Source organism: Budorcas taxicolor, chromosome 7, assembly GCF_023091745.1.
Source record: "Budorcas taxicolor isolate Tak-1 chromosome 7, Takin1.1, whole genome shotgun sequence".
Lineage (NCBI taxonomy): Eukaryota > Metazoa > Chordata > Mammalia > Artiodactyla > Bovidae > Budorcas > Budorcas taxicolor.
In genome coordinates, this window is record NC_068916.1 from 20,352,487 (window position 1) to 20,368,211 (window position 15,725).

Sequence of the window (15,725 nt, forward strand, 5' to 3'; positions counted from 1 at the left end):
ACCAGGGGTCAAATCCACAACCTATGTAGTGGAAGCGCTGGGTCTTAACCACTGTACCACCAGGTAAGTCCCATGAACTTTAAGTTTATAAATGGATTCCCCTCTGTTTCCCAATTTCTGTTTGCATTTTTCTGCATTTCTGATTCTTTGCCTTTATGTCCATTACTCAATCATTTGACAGATATTTCTTTAGTTCCTACTATGTGCCAAGCATCACTGGGGACAACCCAGTAACTAAGAGTGTGTATTAACGGGGATTATCGTCCAGTGGGGAAGACAAAGGGTTACAAATGGGGCAGGGGAGAGCAGGATACTGTGGAACCCAGAGTAATAACTGAGTGGGGAAGAGAGGGTGCTGAAAAGGCTTTCTGGCTGAGAATATTAAGCGCTGATGCTTATATCCTTTTAAAAAATTTTTATTTTATCTTATTTATTTGGCTGGGCCAGGTCTTAGTTGTGGCATGCAGCATCTAATTCTATGATAGGGATCAAACCCAGGTCCCCTGCATTGGGAGGGCGGAGTCTTAGCCACTGGACCACCAGGCAAGTCCCATGACGCTTAGATCCTTTTAAACATACAGCATACCCATTCTAGAGCTGGGGAGTCCCAGGAAGAGATGGGACTTGTCCCAGCAGGAGGAGCTCGGAGTGGATGGGGCTGGACCTGGATCCCGGCCTCTGGTTCCGGAGTGCAAGTTTTAAACCACTGCTGGTGGAGACCCGGAGGCCAGGGGGAACTGCACCAAACTCTTGGAGGAACTTGAAATTGTGTGCGCGATGACCCAGTCGTGGCGAGGGCTGCGGGGGTGGTGGGTGGGGGAAGGCGTTGGAAGGAGGATGGAGAGGAGTCGAGACCGCTGGCCTCAGAGTCGCGTGCACCTGACTCACGATGAGCCCCAAAGCGGTGTCTCGCCTGTGAAATTGGAGACTTGCTCCGCCTCCTGCTCTGCTGGGAGGAGAAAATCCACGTGGGCGCTTGGCACGATCAGCGCTCATAAATGCCAGCTGGTGTTAATATTTTGATCATCCCCATTATCGTTAATAACTAATTAATTAGAACTAATGTGTCCTCTCTGCGTCGGACTGGGTCTCTCCAGGCCCGGAAATCACCGGGCCCCAAGCGAGGTCGGACTCGGACCGTTCTTTCACCAACCCGCGTCCCTAGCCCACCCCGTCCTCCTTGGCCCACAAGAGGCCTCGTAAATTTGCGGGCAGACTGAAACGGCGTGTGTCTTAAGGCGCGAGTCTGATTAGGAGCACCCTTAGCGTCGCCCCCAACCTGCGTGGGAGGGGGTCCGCAAACCAATGATAAGAACGGTGGGCACTAGGACCTCGCAGCCCCGGCGGGGCTGAATCCGCTGGCGCCCGGCGTTGAGAACCCATTTGCCCCCAGGCCACGTCCCCTCTTCGTGATGATTGGCTTGCCGTCTCCGGCGTGTGGCTCCGATTGGCGAGAGTGGACGCCGCTCCCGAGATTCCCCGCCCCACCCGAGGTTGTCCCGGGTCCACCAGCACCGCAGCTGCCAAAGCGCTCGGCGGTGTAGGGCGGAGGAGAGAGGCGCCGCGGGGAGAACCGGACGCGGACAGCCCGGCTCTGGGGTCCAGTCTGCCAGCGCCGGACGGACGGGCCGATCCCGGAGCGCCGCCATGGGCCCGGGGCCGCCGGCGGCCGGAGCCGGAGCGCTCCCGCGACCGCTGTCCCTGGTCGCGCGGCTGAGCTACGCTGTGGGCCACTTCCTCAATGACCTGTGCGCGTCCATGTGGTTCACCTACCTGCTGCTCTACCTGCACTCGGTGCGCGCCTACAGCTCGCGCGGCGCCGGCCTGCTGCTACTGCTCGGCCAGGTGGCCGACGGGCTGTGCACGCCCCTGGTGGGCTTCGAGGCTGACCGCGCCGCAGGCCGCTGCGCCCGCTTCGGCCCGCGCAAGGCCTGGCACCTGGTCGGTAAGCCCCGGTCCAGCCTCCCTCATCCGACTGCCGGCCCCTCTGTCCCACTGCTCAGTCCTCTATCTGCCCAGCCCATGAGCCTTCCCATCGGTCCACTTGACTGCTCTGTACTCTTCCTCTGTCTGACTGTCTGATGGCTGCTGGGTGACCCGTGGAACCTCCTCCATGTGACTCTGGGTGTGACCCTCTAGTGTCGCTTTTCTTCATCTGTCTTATGCTCAGGGGCACCCTGAACCCTCTCTGGGTTGGATCTTCCTGCCAGTGCCTCCACTGTCAGTCTGTCTGGTCTGGCCTGACTTCTCTCTGTCTGTATGAGAGTGACCACCGATGACAGCTCTGAGTTAGGTTGCCTAGAACCCCGTGTCGCTCTCTGTCCCCTCAGTGCACTTTGTCCGTCTGTCTTCTGCCCCATCTTGGGCAACCTGGCAATTGGTGACTTTGGGGAGCTGCCCTGGGAACTGGGTTGTGGGCTGGGTGAGCCAGAAAGGTCAGGGTTCTGTGATTGTCCAGCTGATGGGATGGGGTTCTTCAGAGAAGGCTATGGGGTTACCCTCTGTTCCTTCTGGGGGAGTTGCCTGGACTGGAGGGCTGTCTTCGAGGGGAGGAGGTAGGTGTCACAGGGGCAGGAGTACCCTCCCCCGTGCACACCCCTGATAAGGCCCAGCTCCTAGAGTCCCTCCTCTGCCTGCCTGGACCCTGGGCCCTGAGATTAGCTGTGGGCCACTTTGCCTACTGTTCTCTTCCTGGCAGAAGTACTAGCCGCATCCTGGCACTTGGGGCACGCCAGGCATTTCAAGAAGCAAAGTCAGGAATCCTGCCACTTACGAGAATTCAGGGTGGCAACTTTTCAAGAGCCAGGAGGGCCGGCTAGTATCTCCCTGCCCTTGAAAACAGTGACTGAAGAGGCAGTTATTTGCCCCGGGCCCTTGTGCGTGACATATTTGCAAGGTTCAGCAGACCTCCAGGTTGCCTGTGGGTGGCCGGCATTGCTGTATCTGCAGCAGCTCGGGGCTGGATTTCAGGTTTCTTAGACACTGAGCATGCTCAGGCTGTTAGACGAGCAGCCAGGGAGGGGAGCAGGTAGAGGCAGGTGACTCAGACCGCAGACGGAGGTGTCCCTCCATGGGCTCACATTGGGATCGCTTACAGAGCTGAATTCGCAATCTCGAATGCAATTTTGTTCATAATATTTGGGTAGACTTGTTGATACACACACCAAACAGGTCGTTCCTGGGCCAAAGAGGTGTGAGGACTCTTTTTGTTTTCTGGGATGGACAGATGAGACCCTTCTAAGGAGATGAAGCCTTCAGTGGGTAGGTGGCCCTGGCAGTGGATGCTGCCTGTGCAAAGGCCCTGAGATGGGACCTAGTAGCAGTGCCGACTTCCCCTTTTGTAATCAGAGGGCTGAGCTTCAGTGAGGGTCTCACCTGACCCCAGACCAAAATCTAAGTCCCCTAAACTGAAGACTTTGTGTTTAGGCAAAACAGATGTGGGGAATGGGTGCCCCAACCAGATATCTACCTGTACCCTCCCCCTGCCTTGGGGTTAGCACATAGGAAGATCCATGAAGATCTGTGGGAAGAGGAAGCCAGGGTGGCCCCTTGTGAGGCCTGATAAGGTGACTTGAATGAAGGTCACCTTGGCCACATTGCCCACTTCCACTCTATTTTGCCCCTGAATCTGTGGGTAGTGGGGATGGACTTGATGTTCACCTTTAATGAGCATCTGGGCTCCCCTTCTAGCCCACAGAGGACCCAGAGAGCACATGGATACTCCTGTGGGGTCCAAGCTGGGGCCGGTGGGTAGACTGGACTTCATAAGGAAGAAGCAGAGCACTGGAGGGGGCATTAGCTTTGGGGTTTTGGAGGATGATTAGGAGTGTGTGCTTATGGGGCGGCATTCCAAGTAGTTGAAACAGCATCTGCAAAGGTGTGAAGTCTCATGGCTTTGAAGTTGCTGAGACAGGAAGTGGCTCAGAGTAGTAGGAGTTCCCAATTTCATTAACTCTTAATCCTCACACCCATCTTGTGGGGTATTTTCATTAGCTCCCTTTTCTGGAGGCAAAGGCCCAGAGATGTAAAGTCACTTGCCAAAGTCCCGCAGCCAGGCAGCCTGGGGCGCTGACAATGGTTAACTACCTGAGCAGTGGCAGGGTAGAGTCTGGCTATGGCAGCACATTCTTCTGACCAGAGTCTACAGTTCCTGTCTGGCCCTGAGTGGCCGCCAGACCTCCAGGCATCTGGAGGGGCCCGGGGTGCCCTTCTCAGGCACCAGTTCCAGAGAAATAGCGAGGGTGGTTTGGGTTTCAGTTCCCAGTCCCTGGACTGTGGGGGCGGGCCGAAGGTCTGGGGGATGAGGTCACCTCCAGAGCCCGAGCCAGGGCAGGAAAGAGGAAGAACGGAAGTCTGACTCCAGGCCCTCCGGGGATGGGAGGAGAAGGGTGGAGGGCTGGACTCTTAGTTCCATAGCTCACTCTGTGGGCCTCAGTTTCCTCATCAGGAAATGGGGTTAATAATAACATGTACTGCTTTGGGCTGTAAACAGAGGCCACTGTTATTATTCACTCATTGACAAGATCTTGGTGTGCCAGGCTCTGTAATGGGTGCCAGGGACACAGAAGTGACTTGGAGAGACCTGTTACCCACCCTCAGACAGACAGGCAGACAGACAAAGAATTTCTGTGAGTGCCAAGGGATATGAAGAAGAGAAAGCAGGGTTCAGACGGTGTCTGGGTGGGGAGGGGACTGCTGGCAACGGAGCTGGTTGGGAGGGGAGCTTTTTGGAGGAGGTGACATTTGAGTTCAGTCCCAAGGGATGGAGAGGAGTGGGTCTTGCTCAGATGTAGTGGGGAGAAGCATTCCAGGCAGAGGACACAGATGGTGCCAAGGCCCTGGGGCAGGAGGGACAGCTGGAGGCCCAGTGCCTGGAGCAGAGTGAGCTGAGGGGAGGAAGTGGGAGGAGGGGAGGGCAGGGAGAGTACGGGGCAGGTCGGCAGGGCCTTTGAGGCCTCGAGAAGGACCTGTGCTTGTTCTGAGAAATTAGGGTACTTTCCAGGTAGAGGCCCTCTCATGGGCTCATGGGGACACTAGGGTTCAGGGAGGGCAGGGTCCAACCAGCCCCACCCAGCGTCACCTGGGAGGAACTTGGAGGAAAAGTCCTCCTTGGTGGGGAGGCAGGAAGGGGAAGTGGTGGGCACTTCCCCAGGGGACCCCGCAGCGCTCTTTCAACCTGCTGCATGGCCTCAAGCTCTGCTTCAGTTTCTTGAGCTGTCACCTAGGGGGCGAGCCTGGGGAGTCCTGAGCTGGCACGGGGCCCCCCATTCCTGCCCCTGCCCCCTCATGGGTATGGCATGTGACCTACTCTGTGTGTTTCCCCGCCACACACAAGGGGCAGGTAGCCTGGATGGGGAGGCCCAGCTGCTCTGTCCTGTTTGGGGGTGTGTCCTCGGGGGACCCCTAGATCTCTCTGCCGTGGTTTCCCTATCTGTCACAGGGCTGTGAGCCCAGGGAGCCCGGGGCCTCTGGCCCTCACTCACTGTGTACCCTTGTCTGTGTCTGTGTCTGGGGGGCCTGGGGCCAGCGGGAAGGCCTGTGACATGCCCTCCCCCTCTGCTTGTCCACAGGCACCATCTGTGTCTTGCTGTCCTTCCCCTTCATCTTTAGCCCCTGCCTGGGCTGCGGGCCCGCCACACCTGAGTGGGCCGCACTCCTCTACTACGGGCCCTTCATTGTGATCTTCCAGTTCGGCTGGGCTGCTACACAAATTGCCCACCTCAGCCTCATCCCAGAGCTCGTCACCAACGACCACGAGAAGGTGGAGCTCACGGCTCTGAGGTACCACCTCTGGGGCAGGGCAGGGTGGGGCAGGGGGCCCGGGGCAACCTACCATGTCTGAGCTCTGCTTGGCTGTGTGGCTCTGGGTCTCAGCCCCAGAATGGACATCCGTCAATCAGTGTATCATTCAGCTGTTGCTGTGTAACAAATAGCACTGCATCAGCAGCTTCAGACAGCACATATGGACTGCCTCACAGTTCTGGCAGGTGAGGAGTCTGGCTTCGCTTAGCTAGGTTCTCAGCTTCAGGCTTGAGGCTGCAGTTGAGGTGTCAGCTGAGGCTTCAGGTCCCTCTGCCCCGCTTATGTTGTCATCGTTTGCTATGTTTGCTTCCTTTTAGAAGTCCTGGGGTTTGCTGCTTCTTTGTGGCCAGCATGAGAGTCTCTGATCTCAGGGATGGTGTGAGCCGCCTTCTTTCTGGGGGTCACTTGATTAGATCAGGCCCACCCAGGATGTGCTCAGTCGTTCAGTCGTGTCCAACTGTTTGCGACCCCATGGACTGTAGCCCACCAGACACCTCTGTCCATGGGATTTTCCAGGCAAGAATACTGGAGTGGGTTGCCATTTCCTTCTCCAGGAGGCCCGCCAGGGATAGTCTCTTTTAATTACATCTGCAAAATCCCTTGATCTTTGCCATACGATGTTATCTTAACATGGCCTGACATCCCATTGTATTCATAGGTTCTATTCCCCAAAGGGAGGAGGTTAGACGGAGAGGAAGCAGGGCAGGGGGATCTCTGGGCATCTTAGCATCCTACCTGTCACATGTGGGTACAGCTGGCCCCCAGCTCATCCACTGACTTACTTAAAGGTGGCGATTCTAGGTGCGGTGGTAGCAGGAGCCCTTTAGAACACTTGCCGTGTGTGAGCATAGCAAACCATCTTTCATTCTCATGACAAGCCCAGGAGGTTGATTAACATGTGCCCAGGGAGAGGGTTTGAGCAGAGTGGGGCCTGTGTCGGGGGAGCGGGGATCAGGAGGTGACTGTTGGGCAGGAGAGATGCCGCTCCTGCAGGTGGCCGTTCAGGCATGAACGCTGGTCATGAGGCCCCGCCTCTCCGCGGCCCAGTTCCCCATTAGGGCTGGGAGCTGCAGGCACTAACGGCATCGGGGGATTGCCCAATGACTGGGGCCCCCAAAGGCCCCAGCTGCAGGGGGTGGGCTGGGCTCATAGAAGTCAAGCTCTGGGTGCTTTCTACCCACAAGAGCCTCGTGACTCTGGGGGTGTTCTTGTTTTCACTTTCAGAAAGGGAAACAGAGTCCCAGTGAAACCCAGAGGCTCCTTATCTGGTGAGGCCCTAGGGGACAGGGCTCAGGGGCTACAGGCAGGTGCAGGCCCGGGTAACTCTGCCCAGCTGAAGCCCAGGGTTTCTGAGTATCTCAGGTCTCTGGGTTGCAGCCTGACTCGGCCCTGCTTCGTGGAATCTCTGCACTCTGGGCCCTGGGTAGGCAGGACCTCGTGGTGGAGTCTTGGTTCAGAGCAGGAAGTCTGATAATGTGGAGGCTGGGGAAACTGAGGCCAGCAGAGGCTTTCCGGGGACTACCTGATGTGTTGGTGGCTGACATCATGTGGCCAGGACTTCCCCAGGCATGGCTAGCATCTCTGACTGGGTGACCGCCTGGGAAGGAAGCGGTTGTGTGGCTTCTGGGTGGCCGCTCTGAGGCCTGACTGTCCCGCAGGTACGCCTTCACTGTGGTGGCCAACATCACTGTCTACGGAGCTGCCTGGCTTCTGCTACACCTGCAGGGCTCTCCCCGCACTGGCCCCGCTGAGGATGTCAGCGACCAACTAGGGGTCCAGGATGTGCCAGTGTTCCGGGTGAGCTGGGGGCGCTGGGAGGGGTGCTCCCAAGGACCTGAGCTCAGGGTTGGGGTCAAGTGTCACTGCTGACCACTCTCCTACCCGGTCCCCAGAACCTCTCCCTGCTGGTGGTGGGTGTCGGAGCTGTCTTTTCACTGCTGTTCCACCTGGGCACCAGGGAGGGGCGCCGGCGGCAGGTGGAGGAGCCCGGTGAACACAGCCCCCTGTTGGCTCCCTCTACCGCCCAGCCCTTGCTGCTCTGGAAACACTGGCTTCGGGAGCCAGCCTTTTATCAGGTATGACATTAGGGGGAGGAGGGTCAAACAAGGTTGGGGTTGATGCTCCTCCCCCACCAGGGCCCTCACTGTGCTGGGCTGCAGGCAGAGATGGCAGACACTAGAGCAAATGTACCCCTTCCGCAGTCCACACCCAGAACAGACATTACTAATAGATCATGCCATCTTCTCCACCTGACCAGCTAGGCGGTCACTACTAATGGTCAGGTGCCAGCTGCTGGGTGGCAAGCTGCAGGGTGACTCATCCTGACTTGGCACCCTGCCCCCTGGCCCCATGCTTCATGTGTTCCTAGGTTGGCCTGCTGTACATGAGCACGAGGCTTATTGTGAACCTGTCCCAGACGTACATAGCCATGTACCTCACCTACTCCCTCCACCTGCCCAAGGTGAGCCAGGCGGACAGGTTGGGACAGGGGTCCCTGAGCCTGCTGAGCCAGGCCCGACGTGTTTGCGCCCTCTCCACCCCATAGAGGTTCATCGCCACCATCCCGCTGGTGATGTACCTTAGCGGTTTCTGCTCCTCCTTCCTCATGAAGCCAGTGAACAAGTGCATCGGGAGGAATGTGAGTGGGAAGGCGGGGAGGGGGGTGCCCCCAGAACCTGGGCGACTCCAGACAGGGCACCCACATCCTGATGGGAAGTGAGTTGTAGAACCCGGCGTTGAGCACCCTGTGACCACCCACAGCCCTCTAGAGGTCAGGAGTAGGCCTGGCGGGTATGACTGAGGAACCAAACACTTCATTTGATTTCCTTTATTAACTCGTGTTGAGACATGAGTAGCCACCAGTCTCTAGTGGCAGCCATGGCAGACAGCTTAGCGGTAGAACATGCGCTCCATGGATCACTCAGTATCAGCAGGCTCAGAACCTCGGAATTCTCCGAGGTCAGAGTTGGGGGCTCCTTAGGGATGACCCAGCTCAGTCCTCGTTTGCTGGGGCTGGGGGCCAGATTGGAGACCAGAAAGGGCTGGTGTCCGGCTCAGGGCTGCCCAATGAGGTGGGCCTGACGCCGGGCTGGGTGCTCTGCAGATGACCTACTTTGTGGGCCTCCTGGTGATCCTGGCCTTTGCAGCCTGGGTGGCGCTGGCAGATGAGCTGGGCGTGGCTGTGTATGTGGCGGCTGTGTTGCTGGGCATGGGCTGTGCCACCATCCTGGTCACCTCGTTGGCCATGACGGCTGACCTCATCGGCCCTCACACGGTAGGATTGCTGAGTGGGGCCAAGTCGAGGTTGGGGACTGGGGCCGAGGCCTGGGGTGCTGACCCCCCTGCCTGTGTCCCTCCAGCACAGTGGAGCCTTCGTGTACGGTGCCATGAGCTTCTCGGACAAGGTGGCCAATGGGCTGGCAGTTATGGCCATCCAGAGCCTGCACCCCTGCTCGTAAGTACCCCATCCAGCTGTCGTCATGTCTAGTAAGGTGTGCCAAGCCTGTGTTGTATGCCAGGCACTGCCCGCAGACTATGGATTCCATGACCGACAGAAGATCCCAACACAGTGGTGGTGGCCTCAGAGTCAGGGAGACCAGGTTATTCCCCACTTCCAGCACCCATTTATTCAGAGTGGACAGTGTGCCCTGTGCTGGGCGCTGACAACACAAAGGTGGGTTGGGTGACGGGAGTGGACAGGGCAGTGGGAAGCCTGGAATCCCTGTCATTCAGATCCTTAGGCCTTAGGGTTCCAGGCACAGTACTATCCCATGAATAAATGTGTACGAGGGCTTGAAGGACACCACTTAGGAAGGCCCACTAGGGCAAGAGGTCAGGAAGGGCTTCCTTGAGGTGACATGGGATCTGAAACCTGGGGGATGTCAGGGATTTCTAGGTAAATGGAGAGGAAGAGCCTAAGCAAAGGCCCTGGGGAAGGACCAGGCCTGGTATGTTGAAAGAACAGTGGAGAAGGCCTGGGTGTCTGGAGAGTGAGGAGGGCAGGGAGGGGATGGCGCAGGCAGGTCGTGCAGAGGCAGCAGCAGGGGAGGATGACTGCAGGGTTGGGGGTGGCCCGAGCCCTGTGGGAAAGGGGTGGGCCTGACTCAGTTGCTTACTGCGCCCTCTAGTGGCTCTTGGAAGGACAGATGGGGCAGTGAAGGTGGGAACCGGAGGGGACTAGGATGTAGGGGTGGGGGTGGTGCTGGGCTGGACTGGGTTGGGGGTCCCGAGGGAGGACAAATGGGGAGTCTGGGATAGACTTTGAAGGCAGAGCTGACCTTACTGGTTGAGGTATCAGATGCTGGAGGGGATAAGGGGGTGGAGGGTGACCCACCACCTCCTGAGAGGAGCAGGAGGTCCAGCCTGGGGCCAGAGGGTACCTAGTGATAGCTCTCACTCCCTCTTGCTCCTCCCCAGCTTGGAGCTCTGCTGCAAAGCCTGTGTGGCTTTCTACCATTGGGTGATGGTGGTCGTGACAGGTGGTGTGGGCGTGGCCGCCACCCTGGCTCTGTGCAGTCTCCTGGTCTGGCCCATCCGCCTTCGGAAATGTGAGTTGTAGGTGCCCCCACCCCACAAAAGCCCCAACTAGTTCTGGGTGGTGGTAGGTCTGGGACAGCCGGGCCCAGAACTGGCCGGCCCATCCCCCCAACCCCACTCCCACCCCTTCTCTTGCAGGGGACCCTGGAGCCTAGCCCTGACCCCACCCCGTGGCCCCTTGCCCTTTGTAAATTAACCTCGACTGTGAACATCTGATGCCCAGAGGTCTGGAGCAGCCCCTCCGCTCCCTCCCCTGCATGGTCCTGTCTCTGTCTGGCTGTGGGTGGAGGTCAGGATGGATGAGGTCCCAGCAGCTTATCCCTGCTGGGGTAAGGGGAAGACACCGAGCTGGTGGGATTCTTGTGGTTTGGTGTACTCCAGTGCCAACTCTAACCCATCTCCCATGGTCTGGATGATGGAGGTGCTTTGTGTTATGTGGGGCTGAATATGAGGGTCCTGGGCCCAGGGGCTGCATGGAGTTCAGCCCTGGCCAGCCAAGGGTTTCCTGGGTGCTGCAAGGCCCTGGAGGACAGAGCTGTCGCTAAGCCTGCCAGGAGCCCCAACCTGGGGTTGAGCGGCTGGGCCCAAACCCTGGCCGTGGAGGCGGCGAGGCTCAGCGTGCCTGGCTGGGGTCCACGAGTGCAATCCCCTGCGCCCAGGCCACTGCTGACCATGAATAAAGAGCTGCCTGGGCCGGGACTGCCTTGGCGGTTTGCCTCGGCCAGGGGCGGGGCCAGGGTGGGCGTCTGTCTGCCTCTGCCTCGAGTTTGGCCACCAGGCTCTCCCTTTACCTGACTGCCCCCAGGCCCCGGCCCCAGAGGCGGACGGACGCCCAGGGCGGGTGGGAGTGGTGGCGCCTGCGCCCCTGCAGAGCCGCGTCGGGCAGCAGCACGATCTTTATCAGTGACTGGATGTATAGACGGGCGGGGGCCGCTGGTTGGTGGCGGGACAGTAGGGTTCCAGGCCCCACTGTCGGTAGTTCTGGGCGGTGTAGCGCGGGCGCTGGGGCGCTGACAGGTACTGCACATAGTCAGACGCCCGCCAGAGCGGTTCCGCCCCGAAACGGTGCCTGTTGATGGCTGTGGGGTGGGGCCAGGACCCGGGTCACAGCTGGCCACGCCCCCGGGCGGTCCCGCCCCGAGCCCCGTCCCCTGCCCCCGGCCTCACCGAATTCTTTGCCCCTGATGGGCCTGTCCTTCCACAGCACGCTTCCCCACCGAGTGCTGGGGTCTGTGTACTGGGCGGGGATGATGGGGTCATACCAGGCCGTCTCCCGCAGACGCTGGGTGTAGGCTGCGGGGTGGGGGTTGGGGTCAGCTCCGCACCTCCGGCCCCACCTGTTTTCCAGGCCTGGGAACGGTGGGGGAAGGTAGGGGTGGGAGGGGACGGGCGCTCACCGGGGGGCAGGCTGCGCTCCCGGTGGCCATAGCACCCGTGCCAGCGGGCATAAGCCTCACGGTACGGGCTGTCCGGAGCCCGTGGGAGCGTGTACCAGGCTTCCCGGGAGTCCGAGTTGGTCAGGCCCGTGTACCACAGCTGGCCGGCCGCGTCGCGTCCCATGGGCGTGTACTTCCAGCGCGTGGCCTGCTTGATGGCCGGAGTCCAGCGGGGACCCTCCTGGGACAGGTAGTCATCGCTGTGGGCAAGGGGCGGGAGGAGAGTGACTGAGCTTGCAGCCCCCCTGCCCTCCCTGGGTCTCTCTGTCCTCTTTGCTGGCATCACGGTGCAGAGGCAGAGGCCCTGCCAGAGGTGCGGGAGGCTGCCCCCTGGTAGCCCGCCCCCTGGTAGCCCCTCCTCTCTACCCCATCCTCCCCGACCCCCAGGAACCTCTTAAATGCTTCTTCACCTTTTCTCGCCTCTACTAAGTCCCTTGTCCAACCTCACAGACCTGCAGGCCCTTTCCTCCAGGAAGCCACCCTGGCCTGGAAGTGTACTGGAAGTGGTCTCAGCTACAGCTGAGTGGCCCAGATTTCACTGTCACTGGTCTTGCCTGGGAGCCATGGGCTGAGGATCCAGGGAAAACGTGTGGAGGGGCCCAGGCTCCCAGGAAGTGCCCTCACCATTCCTCCAAGTCCCCAGGGGCACCCAGGCGCTAAGACTGGCTCACATTTAAAGAAGCACCTATGCCTCCTGTTCCAGGGGCCTCTGGTACCAGACCCTCTCCCAGGCTGAGCACCTCAGGAGGGCTTCCTGGAGGAGGAGGTAACAGTGATGTGAGACAAGCAGCTCGTGCAAAGGTTGTGGGGCAGCAGGGGAAGATGTAAGAACTGAGGCTGGAAGAGCCAAGGGAAGTGGAAATATGCTGATGGTGACACTAAAACCTCAAGCAGGCATCATTGAAACTAAAGCTCCCCTTCTAGACACCCTGGCAGCACCACTGCCCGAGGGACAGAGGTGGGTGCGTGCAGTGACCTGGCAATCTAGCTCCAGGGACGTGGGTGCCCCAGGGAATGAGCCTGTGACCCCAAGATGGTGCCAGCAGGGCTGCTGACTAAACCATCTCCTCTGTGCCTGCTTGGGGTTCTCACCCCACAGGGCAAACAAACCAGAAGAGGAGGGTGTGGCCTACTGTGTCTGGGAAGTGGCCGTGGGCTGGGTTTGCTGCTTGCAGGGAGGGGAACTGCGGGACCCTCTGTCAGGCCTTACCCTTTTGAGCTACAAAATGAACTGAAACCACAAAGTGCACGTGGTTTGTGGAAAGGAATTTAAACAGCCTAAAACAACACACAGTGAAAGTGTCTGTCAATTATTACCTCAAGAAATAAAAACACTGCATTACAGCTGAAAGAAAAATGTTTTTTTTCCTAATAAATGAAGCCTTCTTGGTCTCGAATCGAGACACCTACTGCCGTTTAAATGAATGTGTTGTGCTTAGTTGCTCAGTCGTGTCTGACTCTTTGCGACCACATGGACTGTAGCTCGCCAGGCTCTTCTGTCCATGGGGATCCTCCAGGCAAGAATATTGGAGTGGGTTGCCATGCCCTCCTCCAGGGGAGCTTCCCCACCCAGGTGGATTCTTTACCACCTCAGTCACCAGGGAAGCCCAGCGTTTAAGTAGAGCACTGAAGGAAGGTCATCTCCCACTCCAGCTGCCAGCCCTGACCCGCTCCGTCGTTCCCCCAACCCTCACAGCCGTCCTGTACTCATTGCTGTCCATCCCCTCGCAGCAGCAGTGTCTGTGCACGCACCTGTGTCCCACTGCACACCTGTGGGACCCTGCTTCAATCGAGGTGGCACAGCTTTTCTTTTCTTGGAAATGCAGCACCCAAGGTACTCACTCACCTTTTTTTGTGAAGCTGCATAGTATACCATTATAGTTTATTAATGATTAATGGATACGCTAGTGGGTTGAAGGTGTCCCCCAAGTTCCTGTCCACCTGGAATCTCAGAATGTGACCTTATTTGGAGATATGGTCTTCGCAGATTAACTCCAGAGGGGGTGGGGCTTCCCTGGGGGCTCAGTGGTGAAGAATCCCCCTGTGCCAATGTAGGAGACGTGTGCAACCCCTGGTCCAGAAAGATCCTACATGCCGGGAGGCAGCTAAAGCCTGCGTGCCTACTGAGACTGTGCCTTCAAGCCCAGGAGTCACAACTACTGAAGCCTGAACACTCTAGAGCCTGTGCTACACAGCAAAAGAACCTGCTGTAATGAGAATCCCGTGCAGCAACAGACCCAGCGCAGCCCAAAAAAGGGTCACGCTGGGTCAGGGAGGCCCTAACATGACCCCGATGCAGACTCCCAGTAAGGGAGGGGATCTGGACGGGCAGGGGAGGTCACGTGATGCGGAGGCAGTGTGGGTGATGCCTTTACAAGCCAAGGGACCACAGACCGCCCACACCCTCAGCCCAGAGGGTCAGGGGACAGGCGCCCCCTCGTGGCCTCAAGAGGCCCCAACCCTGCAGACAGAGAGCTTGGTCTTGACCTCCGGCTCCCAGAGGGGAGAGGGTGTATTCTGTGCCCCTTGTGGAAACTAGTCCAGCAGCGTGGGGTTCACAGGACCCTCTGCTCTGCTGGCTGGCTGTGCTGTGCAGGCATGAACCACCACGTGACCTGCACCAACTCCTGCCAGGTCCCAAGCCAGGCACGGGTGGGAGGGGATGGGCGCAGGGAGCAGCCAGGTTAGGAGAGGGGAGCCTTTATGGAGCAAGACTGAGGCTGGTGGGAAGCAAACTGGGGGAGCGGCATAGGGCAGCATGTGCTCACCTGTAGAGAGGCGGAGGGAAATCCACTTCCAGGGTCCCCCGGGGAACACAGGGCCAGGCAGCCTGCCGCCTCAGGGTCTGCATGTCTGCCTCTGCGTGCCTGGGGGCTCCTGCCTCCAAGTCCTGTGGGGCCATTGTTGACAGCGACAAAGGCCACCCCAGTGTCCTGGCAACAGCTGGGCCTACTGGCCCCCATCCAAGCCACTGCCTCCTTCCCTCAGGAGAGGGGCCCTCAGTGGAGCTCCTGGGTGAGGCCGGCCTGGGGCTCGGTCCAACCGTCTCTTTTCTGTCCCCCAACACCCCCACAGGGGCATCTTGGAACAGAACCAACTTTCTGAATCTCCCTTCCACAATCTCAGCTCCACCTTCTCCCCGCATCCAGTCCTTTACCCAGTTTTGAGAGTCTGCACACGTGTGTTCACAACAGCACACGCCACCAAAGCCAGAGCGGAAGGAACCCAAACACCCACCAACCGCAGAACAGAAACCCCAAGCAGGGTCCCTCCGTGCTGGGGAGCACTTCTCAGCACAGAACGGAGTGATACACTTGACACAACCCTGAAAACACGACGCTCGTGAGAGAAGCAGACACAGAAGGGCACAGGGTGTGACTCCACTGATGGGAAATGTCCAGAGCAGGCAGGTCCACAGAGTGGGTTTCTGGTTGTCAGGGGCTGGGAGGGGGAAGGCGGGGGGTGACTGCTGATGGGGATGGGGCTTCTTTTCAACATAGGATACATACTAAAAACATACTGAATTGTACACCTTAATATGTTACACGCATTTCACCACACGTAAAAAAATTAACAAATCTAGAACCTGGCTGTCTTTCACCATCTCCAGTGGCTTGTGGCTATACTCCTGCCAGCACCTGACAGGGCACAGCCTCCTCCCTGGTCCCTTCCCACCTGTGTCCAGGTCTCCACACAGCAACATGGTCCTGTTCCACCTCCCTGGGGGTAAAAGCCCAAATCCTCTCCTCAGCCCACCAGGCCCTGCCTGACCTCCCCCATCCCCTCCCTTCCTTCCCCTCCTCCCTCTCCCCCTTGCTCATTCTGCTCCACACACAGAGGTCTCCCTCCTCTGTTCCTCCAACATGGTCCTGCCCCAGGGCCTTTGCATAGCTATGCCCACGGCTTGGGGCACTGCCTCAGCCCGGCTGTTGTCTGTGCCCCACACTGGAC

The 15,725-nt window shown here is 58.8% G+C and overlaps 2 protein-coding genes across 3 annotated transcripts; one reads left to right on the top strand and one right to left on the bottom strand.

Annotated features, from left to right (window-relative positions):
- The first annotated feature begins 1,550 nt into the window (after positions 1–1,550).
- Positions 1,551–11,617, top strand: MFSD12 (major facilitator superfamily domain containing 12). Of its 2 annotated transcripts, none has more exons than XM_052642757.1 (10): positions 1,551–1,945; positions 5,571–5,781; positions 7,461–7,599; positions 7,695–7,877; positions 8,171–8,263; positions 8,348–8,440; positions 8,906–9,076; positions 9,162–9,256; positions 10,219–10,349; positions 10,477–11,617. In XM_052642757.1, exons 1-10 carry the CDS (start codon positions 1,648–1,650, stop codon positions 10,491–10,493), a joined length of 1,431 nt encoding a protein of 476 aa, XP_052498717.1. In that variant the 5' UTR covers positions 1,551–1,647; the 3' UTR covers positions 10,494–11,617. The 2 variants fall into 2 exon arrangements, with proteins under 2 accessions (XP_052498717.1, XP_052498718.1); XM_052642758.1 differs by lacking the exon at positions 1,551–1,945 and adding an exon at positions 4,513–4,628.
- On the bottom strand, positions 10,968–14,676 carry TEKTIP1 (tektin bundle interacting protein 1). The gene is made up of 4 exons (XM_052643687.1): positions 14,543–14,676; positions 11,736–11,974; positions 11,506–11,631; positions 10,968–11,417 (listed from the first exon to the last, which is right to left on the bottom strand). Exons 1-4 carry the CDS (start codon positions 14,674–14,676, stop codon positions 11,239–11,241), a joined length of 678 nt encoding a protein of 225 aa, XP_052499647.1. The 3' UTR covers positions 10,968–11,238.
- Between the last annotated feature and the right edge of the window lie 1,049 nt (positions 14,677–15,725).